At 49.1% G+C, this 13,585-nt stretch overlaps 1 protein-coding gene across 4 annotated transcripts in view; it reads right to left on the reverse strand.

Moving 5' to 3' along the window:
- The window catches only part of UHRF1 (ubiquitin like with PHD and ring finger domains 1), a 33,917-nt gene that overhangs the window by 9,698 nt on the left and 10,634 nt on the right, over positions 1–13,585 (reverse strand). For all 4 annotated transcript variants that reach the window (XM_061422568.1, XM_061422570.1, XM_061422571.1 and 1 more), the window contains 8 exons: positions 13,264–13,418; positions 10,183–10,398; positions 4,006–4,106; positions 3,602–3,788; positions 2,898–3,021; positions 2,698–2,805; positions 2,322–2,426; positions 1,352–1,458 (listed from right to left, as the gene is read on the reverse strand). In XM_061422568.1, the coding sequence (XP_061278552.1) occupies positions 1,352–1,458; positions 2,322–2,426; positions 2,698–2,805; positions 2,898–3,021; positions 3,602–3,788; positions 4,006–4,106; positions 10,183–10,398; positions 13,264–13,418 (1,103 nt within the window). The remainder of the gene's footprint in view (positions 1–1,351; positions 1,459–2,321; positions 2,427–2,697; positions 2,806–2,897; positions 3,022–3,601; positions 3,789–4,005; positions 4,107–10,182; positions 10,399–13,263; positions 13,419–13,585) is intronic.

Below are 13,585 nucleotides of genomic sequence, written 5' to 3' on the forward strand. Positions count from 1 at the left end.
CTATTCAGGGAACTAGATCCCACATGCCGTAACTAACAGTTCACATGCCTCAAATTAAAAACAAACAGACAATAAAACACACATTTCCCATGCCACAACTAAAGACTCAGCACAGCCAAACTGGAAAAAAAAAAAAACACCACAAATGTGGGCCAGGCCAACAGGCATGTCCCAATGGAGGGCACAGAGGCCTGGGAGCAGGGGGGTGAGAGGTCAGCTCAGCTGCCCTCCTTTCTTAAAAAAAGATATTTAGGCAAAGAGTTTTCTGGAAAGCAAGAAATATCAACTTAGATTTCTACTAACAAATTTCTACTAACATTTCTACTAACAAATTTCTACTAACATTTGCGTTGCTAGCCTATGCGTTGGCCTTTCTCAACACTGGAGAATCTGGGCAGCTTTACAGGATAAATAAATAGGAACTCATCATTGCTTCAATGTGTATTTCTTTGCTCACTAAAGATGAATGAATTTTCATGGTCACTGGGGATCTCATTACATTGTGGAATGATTTGCATATCCTTTGCTTTATTCTGCTAGTTTTTCTTATTGATTTGCAACAGCTCTTTATATAGAAATGCATAACCATCAGGCATCCTGTTTATGGCAGACTTTTCCCCTTTTGATGGGTTTACTCTTACCCAATTGTCTGAGGATGTGGATACCTCCTGAGTCTTCTAGGCTCAATCCCACAACCCTCTCCTGCTTTTCTGCCACAACCCTCACCTGCCTTTTCTGCACACTTATGGCTTTTGTGTGTTTATAATATTTAAAGGTCATCAGATCTCTATCTTTTCCTTTGTGCTCTATGTTTATGCTTTATCCCATCCTGTAATCGGGGCTCAGGAAACTCCTGCCCACCTATTGGTGTTGCAAATAAACTTTTATTGGAACAGAGCCATGCATACCCTCTTCCGTGGGCTCTGTGGCTGCTTATGTGCTATAAGAGCAGAGTTAAGTGGCTGCCACAGAGACTGTGCAGCATGCAGAGCCAAATATGTCTATTATCTGGCCTTCTGTGGCAAAGTTTGCTTCACTGTGACTGACTGACTGACAAGTGGACAGAGCAGGGAAGAGATGGACCCTATGTACCACCACATTGGTTTCTGGCCATGATATGTGGCATGTGGGATCTTAGTTCCCCGACCAGGGATGAAACTCGAGTGCACTGCAGTGGGAGGGCAGTGTCTTAACACCAGACTGATAGGAAGATCCCACCACCACACTCTTAATGGGGATCTAACTTCCTGCATGAATGCCTCCAAAACAGAACACAGCCCCTCCCCTGTATAGCCAGCCGAGGACAAGGCAGACATGCGCTTGAGAAACAGTAACACTCTGCTCCACAAACCTGTTGGTGTTGGTGAGTTTCTGATCACAAGACTGTTCCGCAGTCCGCTTGTTTCCGGAAAGGTCTCGTCCGCCACTACCTGTGTACGTGAACGAGTTCCCATGGTCCTGAAAACGACACAGAGGGCAGGCTAAATCCTGCATGCGTGGGAAAGGAGAGACACCCTCAAAACGAAGCCAGGCATCCTCATGACGTCAGAACCAGCGACCAAAGAAACAGATAACACCAAGAGCTGGTGAGGATGTGGAGAGACTGAAACCCTGTGTGTGGCTGGTAAGGATGGAAACTGGCATGGCCCCTATGGAAAACGGTATGGACGTTCCTCACAAATTAAAAACAGAATCACTTAAAAAAAAAAAGGCAAAAAAAAAAAAAAAACCAAACAAACAGAATCACCAAAGGCTAGCAATCCCATTTCTGAGTTTATACCCAGAAGAACTGAAAACAGGGACATGAAGAGATCTGTGCAGACCCAGGTTCATAGCAGCATTATTCACAGTGGCTAGAATGTGGAGACATCCCAGGCATCCACGGATGAGCGACTGGATAAACAAAACGTGGTCCAGCCACACATCAGAATATTACCCAGTCTTAAAAAAAGGAAGGAAATACTGATACCTGTTACAGTGCGGATGAACTCGTAAGGACAAGATGCTCAGGGAGATAAGCCAGACACAGAAGGATAAATATATGATTCTACTTACATGGCAGATCCACAGACAAAGAAAGCAGATGGTAGAGGTCTGAAGCTAGGGGAGGGGATGGGGACTCGAGTGTTTAGTGGAGACAGAGTCTTAGTTTCAAAAGATGGAAAGTGTCTGTGGATGGATGGTAGTGATAGTCGCATGACAGCGTCATTATGCTTAATGCCACTGAGTGGTGCACTTAAAAACAGTTACGATGGTTAAGTTTTCTGTTAACGTGTATTTGCCATAGTTACACACAAATGAAACCAGCTCCCCACACTCACCACATCGTCTTCATACCCTCCAGCCAGGACCAAGGAGTAGGCCCCGTGATTGCTCCGGCCGTGGATACCCGCCACGTGAGGTCGATGGACCCCCGACTCGCTGACCTGTGAACCCACCGAGAGGTAAGTGGCACCCCGTGGACCAGACACTACAGATAAGCTCAAATGCCCTCACTCCCGCCTTCAGAGCCACAGTCTGACCCTTCTATCCAAACGCATCAGTCCTGTTAAAAGAACCCTCAGCCCCTGAAGGCCAGAGTCCAAGCCACACCAGGGAAGGACCTGGTGTGAATCCCAGCCTAGCCTCCCTGGCAGAGGGGCTGCTGGAAGGCCAGCGCCCACTGGCTGAGCCGCAGACCCTGACATCCGCACATACCTGGACTCGGAACCTCCACATGGTGCCCACAGGAATGCCCGGGATGGGGCCAAAGTGATTGGACGGCACAATGGTGCACTCCTTGGTGCGGCCCACGCACGCCATGCCCTGTCCATTGCGAAACAGAGGGGAGAGCAGCGTGAGTGGCCACAGGAGGGCGGAGGGCAGCAGGGCCCTCCAGGAGCCCAGGGCCCCCTCACCTTGCCCCAGTCCCGCTGCGAGGACGATGTGGCCGACGCCATCTTCGCCTTCTTCTTACTCTCCTTCAGCTTCTCACCCGCCTGCACCACCTCACTGGAGTCGATCCGGCAGTCAGGGCAGTACCTGTGACCATAGGGATGTCACCCCCTGCCCAAGGCCGCATGCCCAGCCCCCTACCTTCCTGCATAGCCAAGACTGCACAGAAGTGGGGAGGCGGGGAACGGCTTCAACTTAAATTCACGAACTCAACATAAGAAATCCATTCCCTTGGTCCCATGGGCCACATGGGAAGAGCTCAGTGGCCACATGGGAAGAGCTTGGTGGCCATATGGGGCGAGTGGCCCCCTTGGTGGGCAGCAGACACTGACCCCTCCCACTGGGAACAGCAGTGCCCCCCACGGTGAAGCCAAGACCAGCCCCCATGCAGCCAACATGAAGGGCGGTTCAACGGCACCTACTCACTGCCAAGGACTCAGTTCCCTGTCTCCACCAGGAGGGCAGGGGCGGGGCAAACAACAGCCATCTCTGTTAGCACTCCCAGGCTCTCACACCAGAGCTGCGCATCACAACTCTCCCACTCCAGGCCTCAGACGCCCGCTCCCGCCTCTGGCCCACAGTGCCTCCCTCCCCACAGTGAGCCAGGGCCGGGCCACATGGGAAGGACCCCACGTCTCCATCGCCTCGGCCACCCGGGGGCACTCACCACTCCTCCTCAGGGGGCACGCTGCTGAGCGGTGGGCGCAGGCAGTAGATGTGGAAGGCCATGTCGCACTCGTCGCACATCAGCTGCTTGTCAGGGTCCTGCTTGCCCCCGCACACGTGGCAGGCGCACATGCGGCACAGCTTCCGCTCATCGTCCTTACAGTGCTTGCAGGAGGGCCCGCTCTTCCCTGCACCCCGGGAAGCGGGGGATGGGATCAGCTCTGGCAGCGCCCCACCCTCCCACCCTACACCCCACCACACACACAGCACGGAGGGGCTTTACAGTGTTTGCAGGAGGGCCTGCTCTTCCCTGGAGGTGGGATGGGGTGGGGTGTCAGCTCAGGCATGACCCCCACCCCTGCACCAACCCTCAACCCAGCACAGAGGGGCTGGATCAGAACTCACTTCTCATCGGGTTTTCCACCATGGGGTTCCCCTCGCCCGGACGCTCGATCTTGAAAACTTCATCCACGAAGACAATCCGACAGTCATTGAGAGAATCACCCCTACAAGAGAACAGGCCTGTTAGGATGACCAGCGGGCCAGTCTCACTGATGACCCCAAAAGACCCGGCCACTTGGACATGTTCTCAGAGCCCACGAACAGCTCTGATTCTAATTATATCGTAGAAGAGGTTTTCACGGGGCCCTATGAACTCGCCTAGCTACTACCCTCGCAAATTCAAGTCCTACCACATCAGGAACGAGGTGAAAACAAATAAGCCAGAGTTTCAGTATGTGATGCATTTGCGAGAATAATTTTTAACCTTTGGCAGGTGAGGCCCACTAAGAGGCAAGGCCCACTAAACAAGGCTCAATAGGCAAAAACTATAAAGCAAGTTCTGATCAAAATATGAAAATTTTTAAAAAATTACAAAAACTCCTCTAGGTTAAAACAACCCCAGGGATCATCTCACTGCTTCCATCAGACCATCTGACTGCTTCCATCAGATCACCCTACCACTACGTCGACAACCTTCCAGGGAAAGCAAACGTGAGTTGCGTATAATTTCACACTTTCCGAGAACCACATTTAAATAGTAAAAAGTAGATGGCATCAGTTTGAATGTGCTCCTTGGAAGGAAAGCTATGACAAAGCAAGACATTGTATTTAAAAGCAGAGACATCACTTTGCCGACAGAGGTCCATCTAGTCAAAGTGATGGTTTTTCCAGTAGTCATGTACAAATGTGAGAGATGGACCACAAAGAAGGCTGAGCACTGAAGAACTGATGCTTTTGAACTGTGCTGGAGAAGACTCTTGAGAGTCCCTTGAACTGCAAGGAGATCAAACCAATCAATCCTAAAGGAAATCAACCCTGAATATTCATTGGAAGGACTGATGCTGAAGCTGAAGTGCCAATACTTTGAACACCTGATGCAAAGACCCTACTCAATGGGAAAGACTCTGATGCTGTGAAAGACTAAAGGCAAAAGGAGAAGAGGGCAGAAGATGAGATGGTTAGATAGCATCACTGACTCAATGGACATGAGTTTGAGCAAACGCCAGGAGATAGCGAAGGACAGAGGAGCCTGGTATGCTGCAGTGGCAGACATGACTTAGCAACTGAACAACAAATGTAACCCCATGTATACAAAATACCATTTCAACGTGCAATGAATGTTAAGGAATGATTAACAATCGGTAGTTTACACTCTTTTTCAGCACTAAGTTTTTGAAATCCAGGGTATATTTTATACTCACAGCATATCTCAGTGTGTCCTGGGCACATTCCAAGCGCTTGGCAGCATGTGACTCATGACTGCAAGACTAGATGGCACATGTCCAGATCTACCCACCAGTTCACAGGGAACGCGGGGACAGAGGAACGGAGGAAATGACACCAGGAGGATGCTGGTGGGGAATCCAGACTGTGCAGATTTTATGTGACAAACAACCCAGCCTCCCCAACAAACAAGGAAAAGGAGGGGAAAAACAAAAGAACAGGAACCCTAAGATAACAGACTGAAAGATCTACTGCGGATTTCCCTGGTGGTCCAGTGGCTAAGACTCCATCCCCGGGTAGGGAACTAGATTCCACACGCCACAACTAAAGGTCCCGTGTGCTGCAACTAAGAGCTCACGTGCCACAGCTGTGGCCTGGCACAGCCAACGAAATAAGTATATACAAATATTTTTAAAAGAAACAGATCTACCAACTTAACTGAAATCTGTGGGCATTACTTAGAGCTTAAACAGACAAACTATTTTTTTCTACATGTGAGCCAACTGGCAAACAGAACAATGACTGGAGAGATGTTAAGAAATTAAGTTTTCTGTTGTAATAATAGCATTAAAACTGTTTCTGTAAAAGAGTCATTTTAAAGAAATATACTCAAAAGAATAATATTAACAGACACAATGATTCAATGCTTGGGAATTACTTCAATCTAACCGGGTGGGTACATTCTCAGATGAAGGAAAATTAAAAGAATGTTGCTAACTGATACTCCTTTATAGAATAATGGAGGAAAGTTCAAGTAGATAGAAAATTACAATGGAAGGCATCTGGGAGGAAAAAGGAAGACAGACAACAGAAAGGGCAGAAACATGGGTATGTACAGTAGATTATGTTCCTTATGCATTGTCCAAGTCATACATGATGACAGAAACCAAGACACCGTCTGACACTCAAGACAGTGAGTGTAAAGGAATGTAAATGCACGAAAGATCGCCACACTTCCCTCAAAGTGGTACAAGAGATACTGGTATGTCACAGGCGTATATGACAGAATCCAGAGAAACCAGTAAGAAAACTATGCAAAGCAATACATTCCAAAAGACCTTCAATAAATCAAGACAGAATCCTAAAAGATGCTTATATAACCCATAGGAAGGACAGAATAAGAGACACAGGAAAAAGAAAACGGGGAAACAAACAGAAAACAAGTAACAAAATGGCAAGCTCAAGCCCCGATGACTCAGTGGTAAAGAATCCGCCTGCAGTGCAGGACACACTGAGATCCCTGGGTGGGGAAGATGCCCTGGAGAAAGAAATGGCAACCCACTGCAGTGTTCTTGCCTAGGAAAGCCCATGGACAGAGGAGCCTGGGGGACTACAGTCCACGGAGTCGGACACAAGGGAGCGGCACACAAGCCCTAACACACCAATCATCACCTTAAATGTGCAATGGGCAAGACACTGCTGATCCTTGGCCAACATGAATTTGAACTTCATGAATCCAGTTATTGGTGGATTTTTTCCAATAGTAAATGCAACAGTACCATACAATCCCCAGCTGGTTGACTCCTCAGATGAGGAACCACAAATACGATGGAACCACAGAAATGGGAGGATGGACTGTAAGTTATGCTTGGATTCTCAAATGCACAGAGGTTGGTGCCTCTAACCCCCTAGTTGTTCAAGGTTCAATAATGTATGCCAAGTGGTGGACTTTCCTGGGGGTGCAGTGGTTATGAGTCCAGACTTCCACTCCAGGGGGCATGAGTTCAGTCCCTAGTTGGGGAACTAAGATCCCATATGCTGTGTGTTGCAGACAAAAAAATATTTAAATAATGGCCAGAAAACATAACACATGCCAAGGAAAATGCAGCCTTGATGAAGTAGATTTAAAAAAAAAAAAAATGACCCAACTATATACTGTTTATGAGAAACTCCAAATTCAACCATAGTGGTAGAGATACACCACGCATATTCATTCATTCACTTATGGCCATTCTGTGTGGTTTGTAGGATCTTGGTTCCCTAACCAGGGATCAAACCCAGGCCCCCTGCAGTAGAAACAAGAGTCTTAACCACTGGACCCCCAGGGAACTCATTTACTTTTTTTTTTAAAGTGTGTCAATTCACATACACATATCTCAGATAAAGCAGACTTCAGAGCAAAGGAAATTACTGGAGACAAAGAGAGACATTACATAAGGAACAGAAAGACATAACACATATGAGTATGTCCACATCAAACACCAGATCCTCATGATTCTGAAGCTGACAGGAGAAACAGACAAATCCAGTTACAGGTGAACACCGGGACAGCGCCCTCAGCACGTGACAGACGTACTAGACTGAACATCAGCAGGAATCAGAAGATGTGAGCAACACAATCAGCCGACACAGTCTAACCGATAGAAACAGAACATCTGCCCCAACAACAGAGTATACTTTTTTTTTTTTTAAATAACTGTGCAATATTCACCAAGACAGACCCGACTCTGAACCATAAAACAAACCCTGACAAGGACTAGAATCATACAGTGTATGTTCCTTGACCATAACAAAGTCAAACTGGAAATCAACAAGAGAAAGACAATGCAAAAAAGTCTCTAAACACTTGAGAGTTAAACTCCATATTTCTCAATAAGCCAGGAGCCAAAGAGGAAGTGTCAAAGGAAATTGTAAAAACAGAGGTAACTGAATAAAAAGAAAAACAACATAGCAAAATATGTGGAAAGCAGGCAAGGCAGCACTGAGAGGGAAATTCGCAGCACTAAAATGCTTACACTAGACTTACAATAATCTAAGTGGCTACCTCAAAAAGACTGGAAAAAGAAGAGCAAAATCAACTCAGAAAAAGGAGAAAATGATAAAGATGACAAAGGGAATTCCCTGGGAGGGGTTGAGACTTCAGGCTCCCACTGCAGGGGGCAGAGGTTCAATCCCTGGTCAGGGAACTAATATGTCACCTATCTCAGCCACAACTAACTACATACTTTTTTTTAGATGAGAGCAGAAGTCAAAGAAACAGAAAACAAGAAAACAACATTCTAAGCAAGGAAACAAAAAGCAGGTTATTTTTTTTTTTTTAACAATCACATCAGTGCGCCAGGGCTGGTCCTGGACCTTGCCCCCAGCAGCCTCCTCCCTGGTCTCCCTGCCGCCACGCTGCCCCCTGCAGTCAATTCCCAGCTCGGCTGCCTGAGCGATGATTCTATTACAGGTGGCATCTACGCTCTTCTGTGATGGCTCAAATAGTAAAGAGTTCGCCTGCAACGAAGGAGACCTGGGTTCGATTGCTGGGTTGGAAAGATCCCCTGGACAAGGGAATGGCAAGCCACTCCACTATTTCTGCCTGCAGAATTTCATGGACAGAAGAGCCTGGCGGCTTATGGTCCATGGGGTCGCAGAGTCGGACACAACTGAACGACTGACACTTAACACTTACTCCATGCTCTCAGGCTCCAGGAGCTGCCAGCAACACAGAATACACAGCAGCTCTGCACCCCTCCCAGCCATATCCTGAACGATTCCTCCTCCCTCTCTCCCCTCTAGCCCGCTGGCCTCCTCAAGGGGCCAGAAAGACACCAAGAATGGTCCTGCCCCAGGGCCTCTGCACTCGCTGTGCCTGTGCTCAAGACACTTGCCCAGATACTCATGTCTTGTATACAACACATACAGTGGAGTATTATTCAGCCACCAAAAAAGGTTCATCATGCAACATGTATGGACCTTGCGAAAAAAGCCAGACACAGAAAGACACATAGTGTATGATTCCACTTACGCGAGGTCCCTAGGAGTCAGATTCACAGATACTGAAAGTAGGTGGTGGGGGCCAGTGGTAGGGGAGGGGCTGGGGAGTTCAGTGTTTCAAGGAGATAGGGTTTCAGTTTGGGAAGATGAGAAAGTTCTGGAGATGGATGTTGGTGGGGGTGGGGATGGTTGGTCCAACAATATGAATATGCTTAATGCCACTGAGCTGTGCACTTTTAAATGGTTAAGGTGCTAAGTACTTCCCTGGTGGTCCAGTGGTTAAGAATCCACCTGTCAATGTAGGGGATGTGGGTTTGATCCCTGGTCGGGACAGATCCCACATGCTACGGGACAGCTAAGTCTGTGCGCCACAACTCCTGGGAGCGCGCACACTCTAGAGCCTGTGCTCCGCAGCAAGAGAGGCCACTGCAACGAGAAGCCCACGCAACACCACGCCCCCCCCCACCACTCGCCGCAACCAGAGAAGGCCCACACGCAGCAACAGAGACCCAGTGAGGCCAAATAAGTCAACATATTTTTTTTAAAAAAAGAAAGACATATTAAAATGGTAAAGATGTTAAGCTTTCTACACACACACAGAAAAGCCTGGTAGACAGGGTTCAGCAAATATGTTCTGCAAAGGGCCTGGCAGTAAATATTTTCAGCTTTGTGGGCAGCCACCCAGCTCTCTTCTGGGCGCCCTCCTAACATAGAGCAGCCACAGTGAAGCAGTGAACAGATGGGCGTGGCTCGGTGCCAATAAAACTTTATTTGCTTGTCATAGCTGGGGGCCAGCTCTGGCCTGTGGCCAACAGCCTGTTGACCCCTGATGTGAAGAGTACCCCGTATAGGAGTGTGTGGTTCTGGCTATGTTCTTGCCTGTCTGTGCACACACACGTGGCCCCAGAAGGTGCTGGGACCAGCCATGTCTCCAGACAGGAGAACCGGGTAACCAGGGAACAGGAGAAAGGAGAATATTAAGTGTGGCCTTCAGTACTTTCCGGACTTGGCCACGTTTTTTCACCTGTTTGCCAAATTCAAAACAACAAGCACACGAGAACAAGGAAGCTTGAAATCTCTGCCAGGGCCCCAGAGACAGTTCCACAGGTGGGGCGTAGAGGGCCCGGGGAGAAGGCGGAGGCCGGGCAGACTCACCCGATCCTGACGTTGGCATGCAGCTCCCGCGCTGTCCTGGTCTCTCGTTTCCGCAGGATCTCGGCGTCGTACCAGAAGCCGCGGTCCTTGGGGAGGTCTGGGTTGTAGTTGACCATGACCACCTGGCCCACCTGCAGGTCCTCCCACTTGATGGTGTGTCGGGCTCGAGCCCGGACGTTCTGTGAGGTCATCTGGACCACTCCGTTCTCTGGGTAGCTGGAGGGGAGAGCCCTGTGCTCAGACCTCAGGCGCCAGCAGGCCTCACTCCATCAGGAGAGAGGAGCCAGGCGGAGAGGGCCGCCTGGTGTGCGGGTTTGAGTTACGCTCGTCACAGCAGTCCAGAAAGGCCCCTCCCCAAGAGCTCATCTGTTGGTGTTAGTAACACCCAGGCACAGTGACACGTCCCAGTGTGTCACAGCGGCCCCCAGCCTTTGCAGCACCAGGGACTGGTTTCCTGAAGACAGTTTTTTCACGGACCAGGAAGGCACGGATGGTTTGAGGATAATTCGAGTGCGTTACATTTACTGTGCACTTTATTTCTCCTCTTATTAAAGCAGCTCCACCTCAGCTCATCAGGCATTAGAGCCAGGGGGTTGAGGACCCTGGCTCTAAAAAAGCTACGTTGGGATCCTAACCCCTGGCACCCTGACAAGCGGTGCTTATTGGCACCTAATCTGGAAATAGGGGCTTCCAAGGTGGTGACACTAGCAGTAAAGACCCCCGCCTGCCAAAGCAGGAGACGTAAGAGATGAGGGTTCAGTCCCTGGGTCAGGAAGATCCCCTGGAGAAGGAACTGGCAACCCACTCCAGTATTCTTGCCTGGAGAATCCCATGGACAGAGGAGCCTGGTGGGCTGCAGTCCATGGGGTCGTAGAGAGTCGGACATGATTGAAGTGGCTTAGCATGCCACGCACCCTGCTCATTTAGGGACACTGCTCAATCTGGAAATAGGATTGCTGCAGACAGGAGAAGTTAAAATCAGGTCCTGATAGAGAAGAATGGTCCTAAACCTAGTGACTGATGAAGAGGCAGACAGAGGAGAGCAAGGCAGGAAGAGGAGGCAGAGGCAGGAGCGGGGACGCAGCCGCGAGCCAGGACAGCCAGTCCCGCTGGAAGAGGCACAAAGGATTCTCCCCTCCAGGTTCCAGGAGGGTCTCAGCCTTGTCAACATCTTGGTTTGGACTTATGGCCTCCAGGACCATGAGAGGATAGACTATTTCAGCAACAGCACCAATACTTTGTAGAGCAGCCATAGGAAACTAAGACAGAAAGAAATGAGTTGGGGGGGAACTTTTTTCCATACATGTGTGTTGATGGTGACTTTTGTAAAGGGATAGACACTATATTAAAAAAAGACAGGAAGTCATTATTCTGGATATACAGGAATTCCAAGTGACCTCAAAAAAGGCCTAAGACAATTGGCTAAAGGTAGCATATTCTAAGTAATACAACATTGTAAAGAAACCAAACATCAATAAAAATTAACAAAAGATACACAAGTAAAAAATTTTTTGAAAACCTAACATTGTAAAGCAACTCTACTCTAGTAAAAGCTATTTTAAAATAAATTAAATTAAAAAAAAAAAGCATATCCTATTAGTAACAAAGTTTAGCCTCAGCCTAGAGTGGGGACAATCCCAACTCTACTGTGATGAGGTGGTTAGCCTGGTGTTCATTATTTTTGCTAATAAAGCACCAAGAACAAGGGTTGTCCAAGTGGTGCTAGTGGTAAGGAACCTGCCTGCCAATGCAAGAGACATGGGTTTGACCCCTGGGCGGAGAAAATCTCCTGGAGAAGGAAATGGCAACCCACTCTAGTACTTTTGTCTGGGGAAATCCCATGGACAGAGGAGCCTGGAGAGCTGAAGTCCATAGGGTTGCAAAGGGCTGGACATGACTGAAGCAACTTAGCACGCACAGCAAGGGTTGCCAAAGACCAGATAGTCAATACTTACAGCTTTGTGAGCTGCAAGGTGTCTGCTGTGAACACTCAACTCAGCTATTATCGCAAGAGCAGTCACAGATAAGATGTAAACAATGGGTACTGGTGTGTTTCAATAAAGCTTTATCGTCAAAAACAGGATGTGGGCCAGGTCTGGCCTGAGGGTAGAAGCTTGTGAACCCTGACCAAGAGGATGGGAATCTGGCACCTACTGCCTTTCGATCCTCCCATTACTCCAGTAATTTTTAGAGCTAAGCTTAGAGTGTGCCAGAAACTGGTGTGGGCAGTAAGAGACTCTGCAGGGAAACAGATGAAGCCCTAGCGCCCTCATAGAACATGAGCTCCCTATAGGCAGGGAGGCTTGCCCTGTTATGAACTGCATCCCCCACATACACATTCTGAAGCCCTAACATCCACTGTGACTGTATCTGCAGACAGGGCCCTTAGAGGTTGTTATTGTTTAGTCACTAAGTTGTGTCCAATTCTTTGTGACCCCCATGGACTGTAGCCCGCCAGGCTCCTCTGTCCACAGGATTCTCCAGGCAAGAATACCAGAGTGGGTTGCCATTCCCTTCTCCAGGGGATCTTCCCAACCCAGGGATCAAACCCGGGTCTCTGCACTGCAGGCAGATTCTTTACCATCTGAGCCACCAGGGAAGCCCAGGCTGTAATCAGAGTTAAATGAGCTCATAAGGACAGGGCTCTAATCTAATAGGACTGGTGTCCTTATTAGAAAAGACACCAGAGCTCGCTCTCTCTCCCCAGACTCAAAGGAAAGACCACGTGAGGATGCAGTGAGAAGATGGCTGTGTCTAAGCCAGGAGAGCCCTCACCAGGAGCTGACCCTGCCAGCACACTGAGCTCGGACTTCCAGCCTCCAGGACCGTGAGAAGATACAGGCCTAATGCTGAAGTCGCCCAGCCTGCAGCATGTGGTTATGGCCGCCAAGCCAACTCAGAGCCCCTCTGTGTTCACAGACGGGAACTCCCCGGGCCCATCACAGGGCTTGCCACAGGCTAAGTGCTCCATAAACACTCTGAATTCCTACAACGGAGGGAGGGGACATCACCACCCAAGCAAGTCCAAACACCAGGTCCTCGGAGCTGCTGCTGTCCCGGGCCCACCCCGAGAACACTCACTCATCGTATGTCACGTGATAGATGATGTCGTCCTCTGGCTTTGAGCTGGAGCTGCTGGGCTGGTCATGAGCCGGAGCCTTCCTTGTCACCCTGATGACCTTGGCCTCGAACCACGCGCCCATATTCGTGTCCCTCGCGTCCACGTACTCGCCGACCTGCCGGGGAAGGAAGCTCTCATTCGGCCCCGGGGGAAATCTGAGAAGGGTCATGGTCTTAAGGGGAGGGGGGCAGCGGATCAGAACTTAAGACGGCCCCTGCGAGGACCACAGGGAAGACACCCACAGGTCCAGTTACAGGGTTCTGCTTTAGGGGCGGAGAAGGA

Source organism: Bos javanicus, chromosome 7 (assembly GCF_032452875.1).
Source record: "Bos javanicus breed banteng chromosome 7, ARS-OSU_banteng_1.0, whole genome shotgun sequence".
NCBI lineage: Eukaryota > Metazoa > Chordata > Mammalia > Artiodactyla > Bovidae > Bos > Bos javanicus.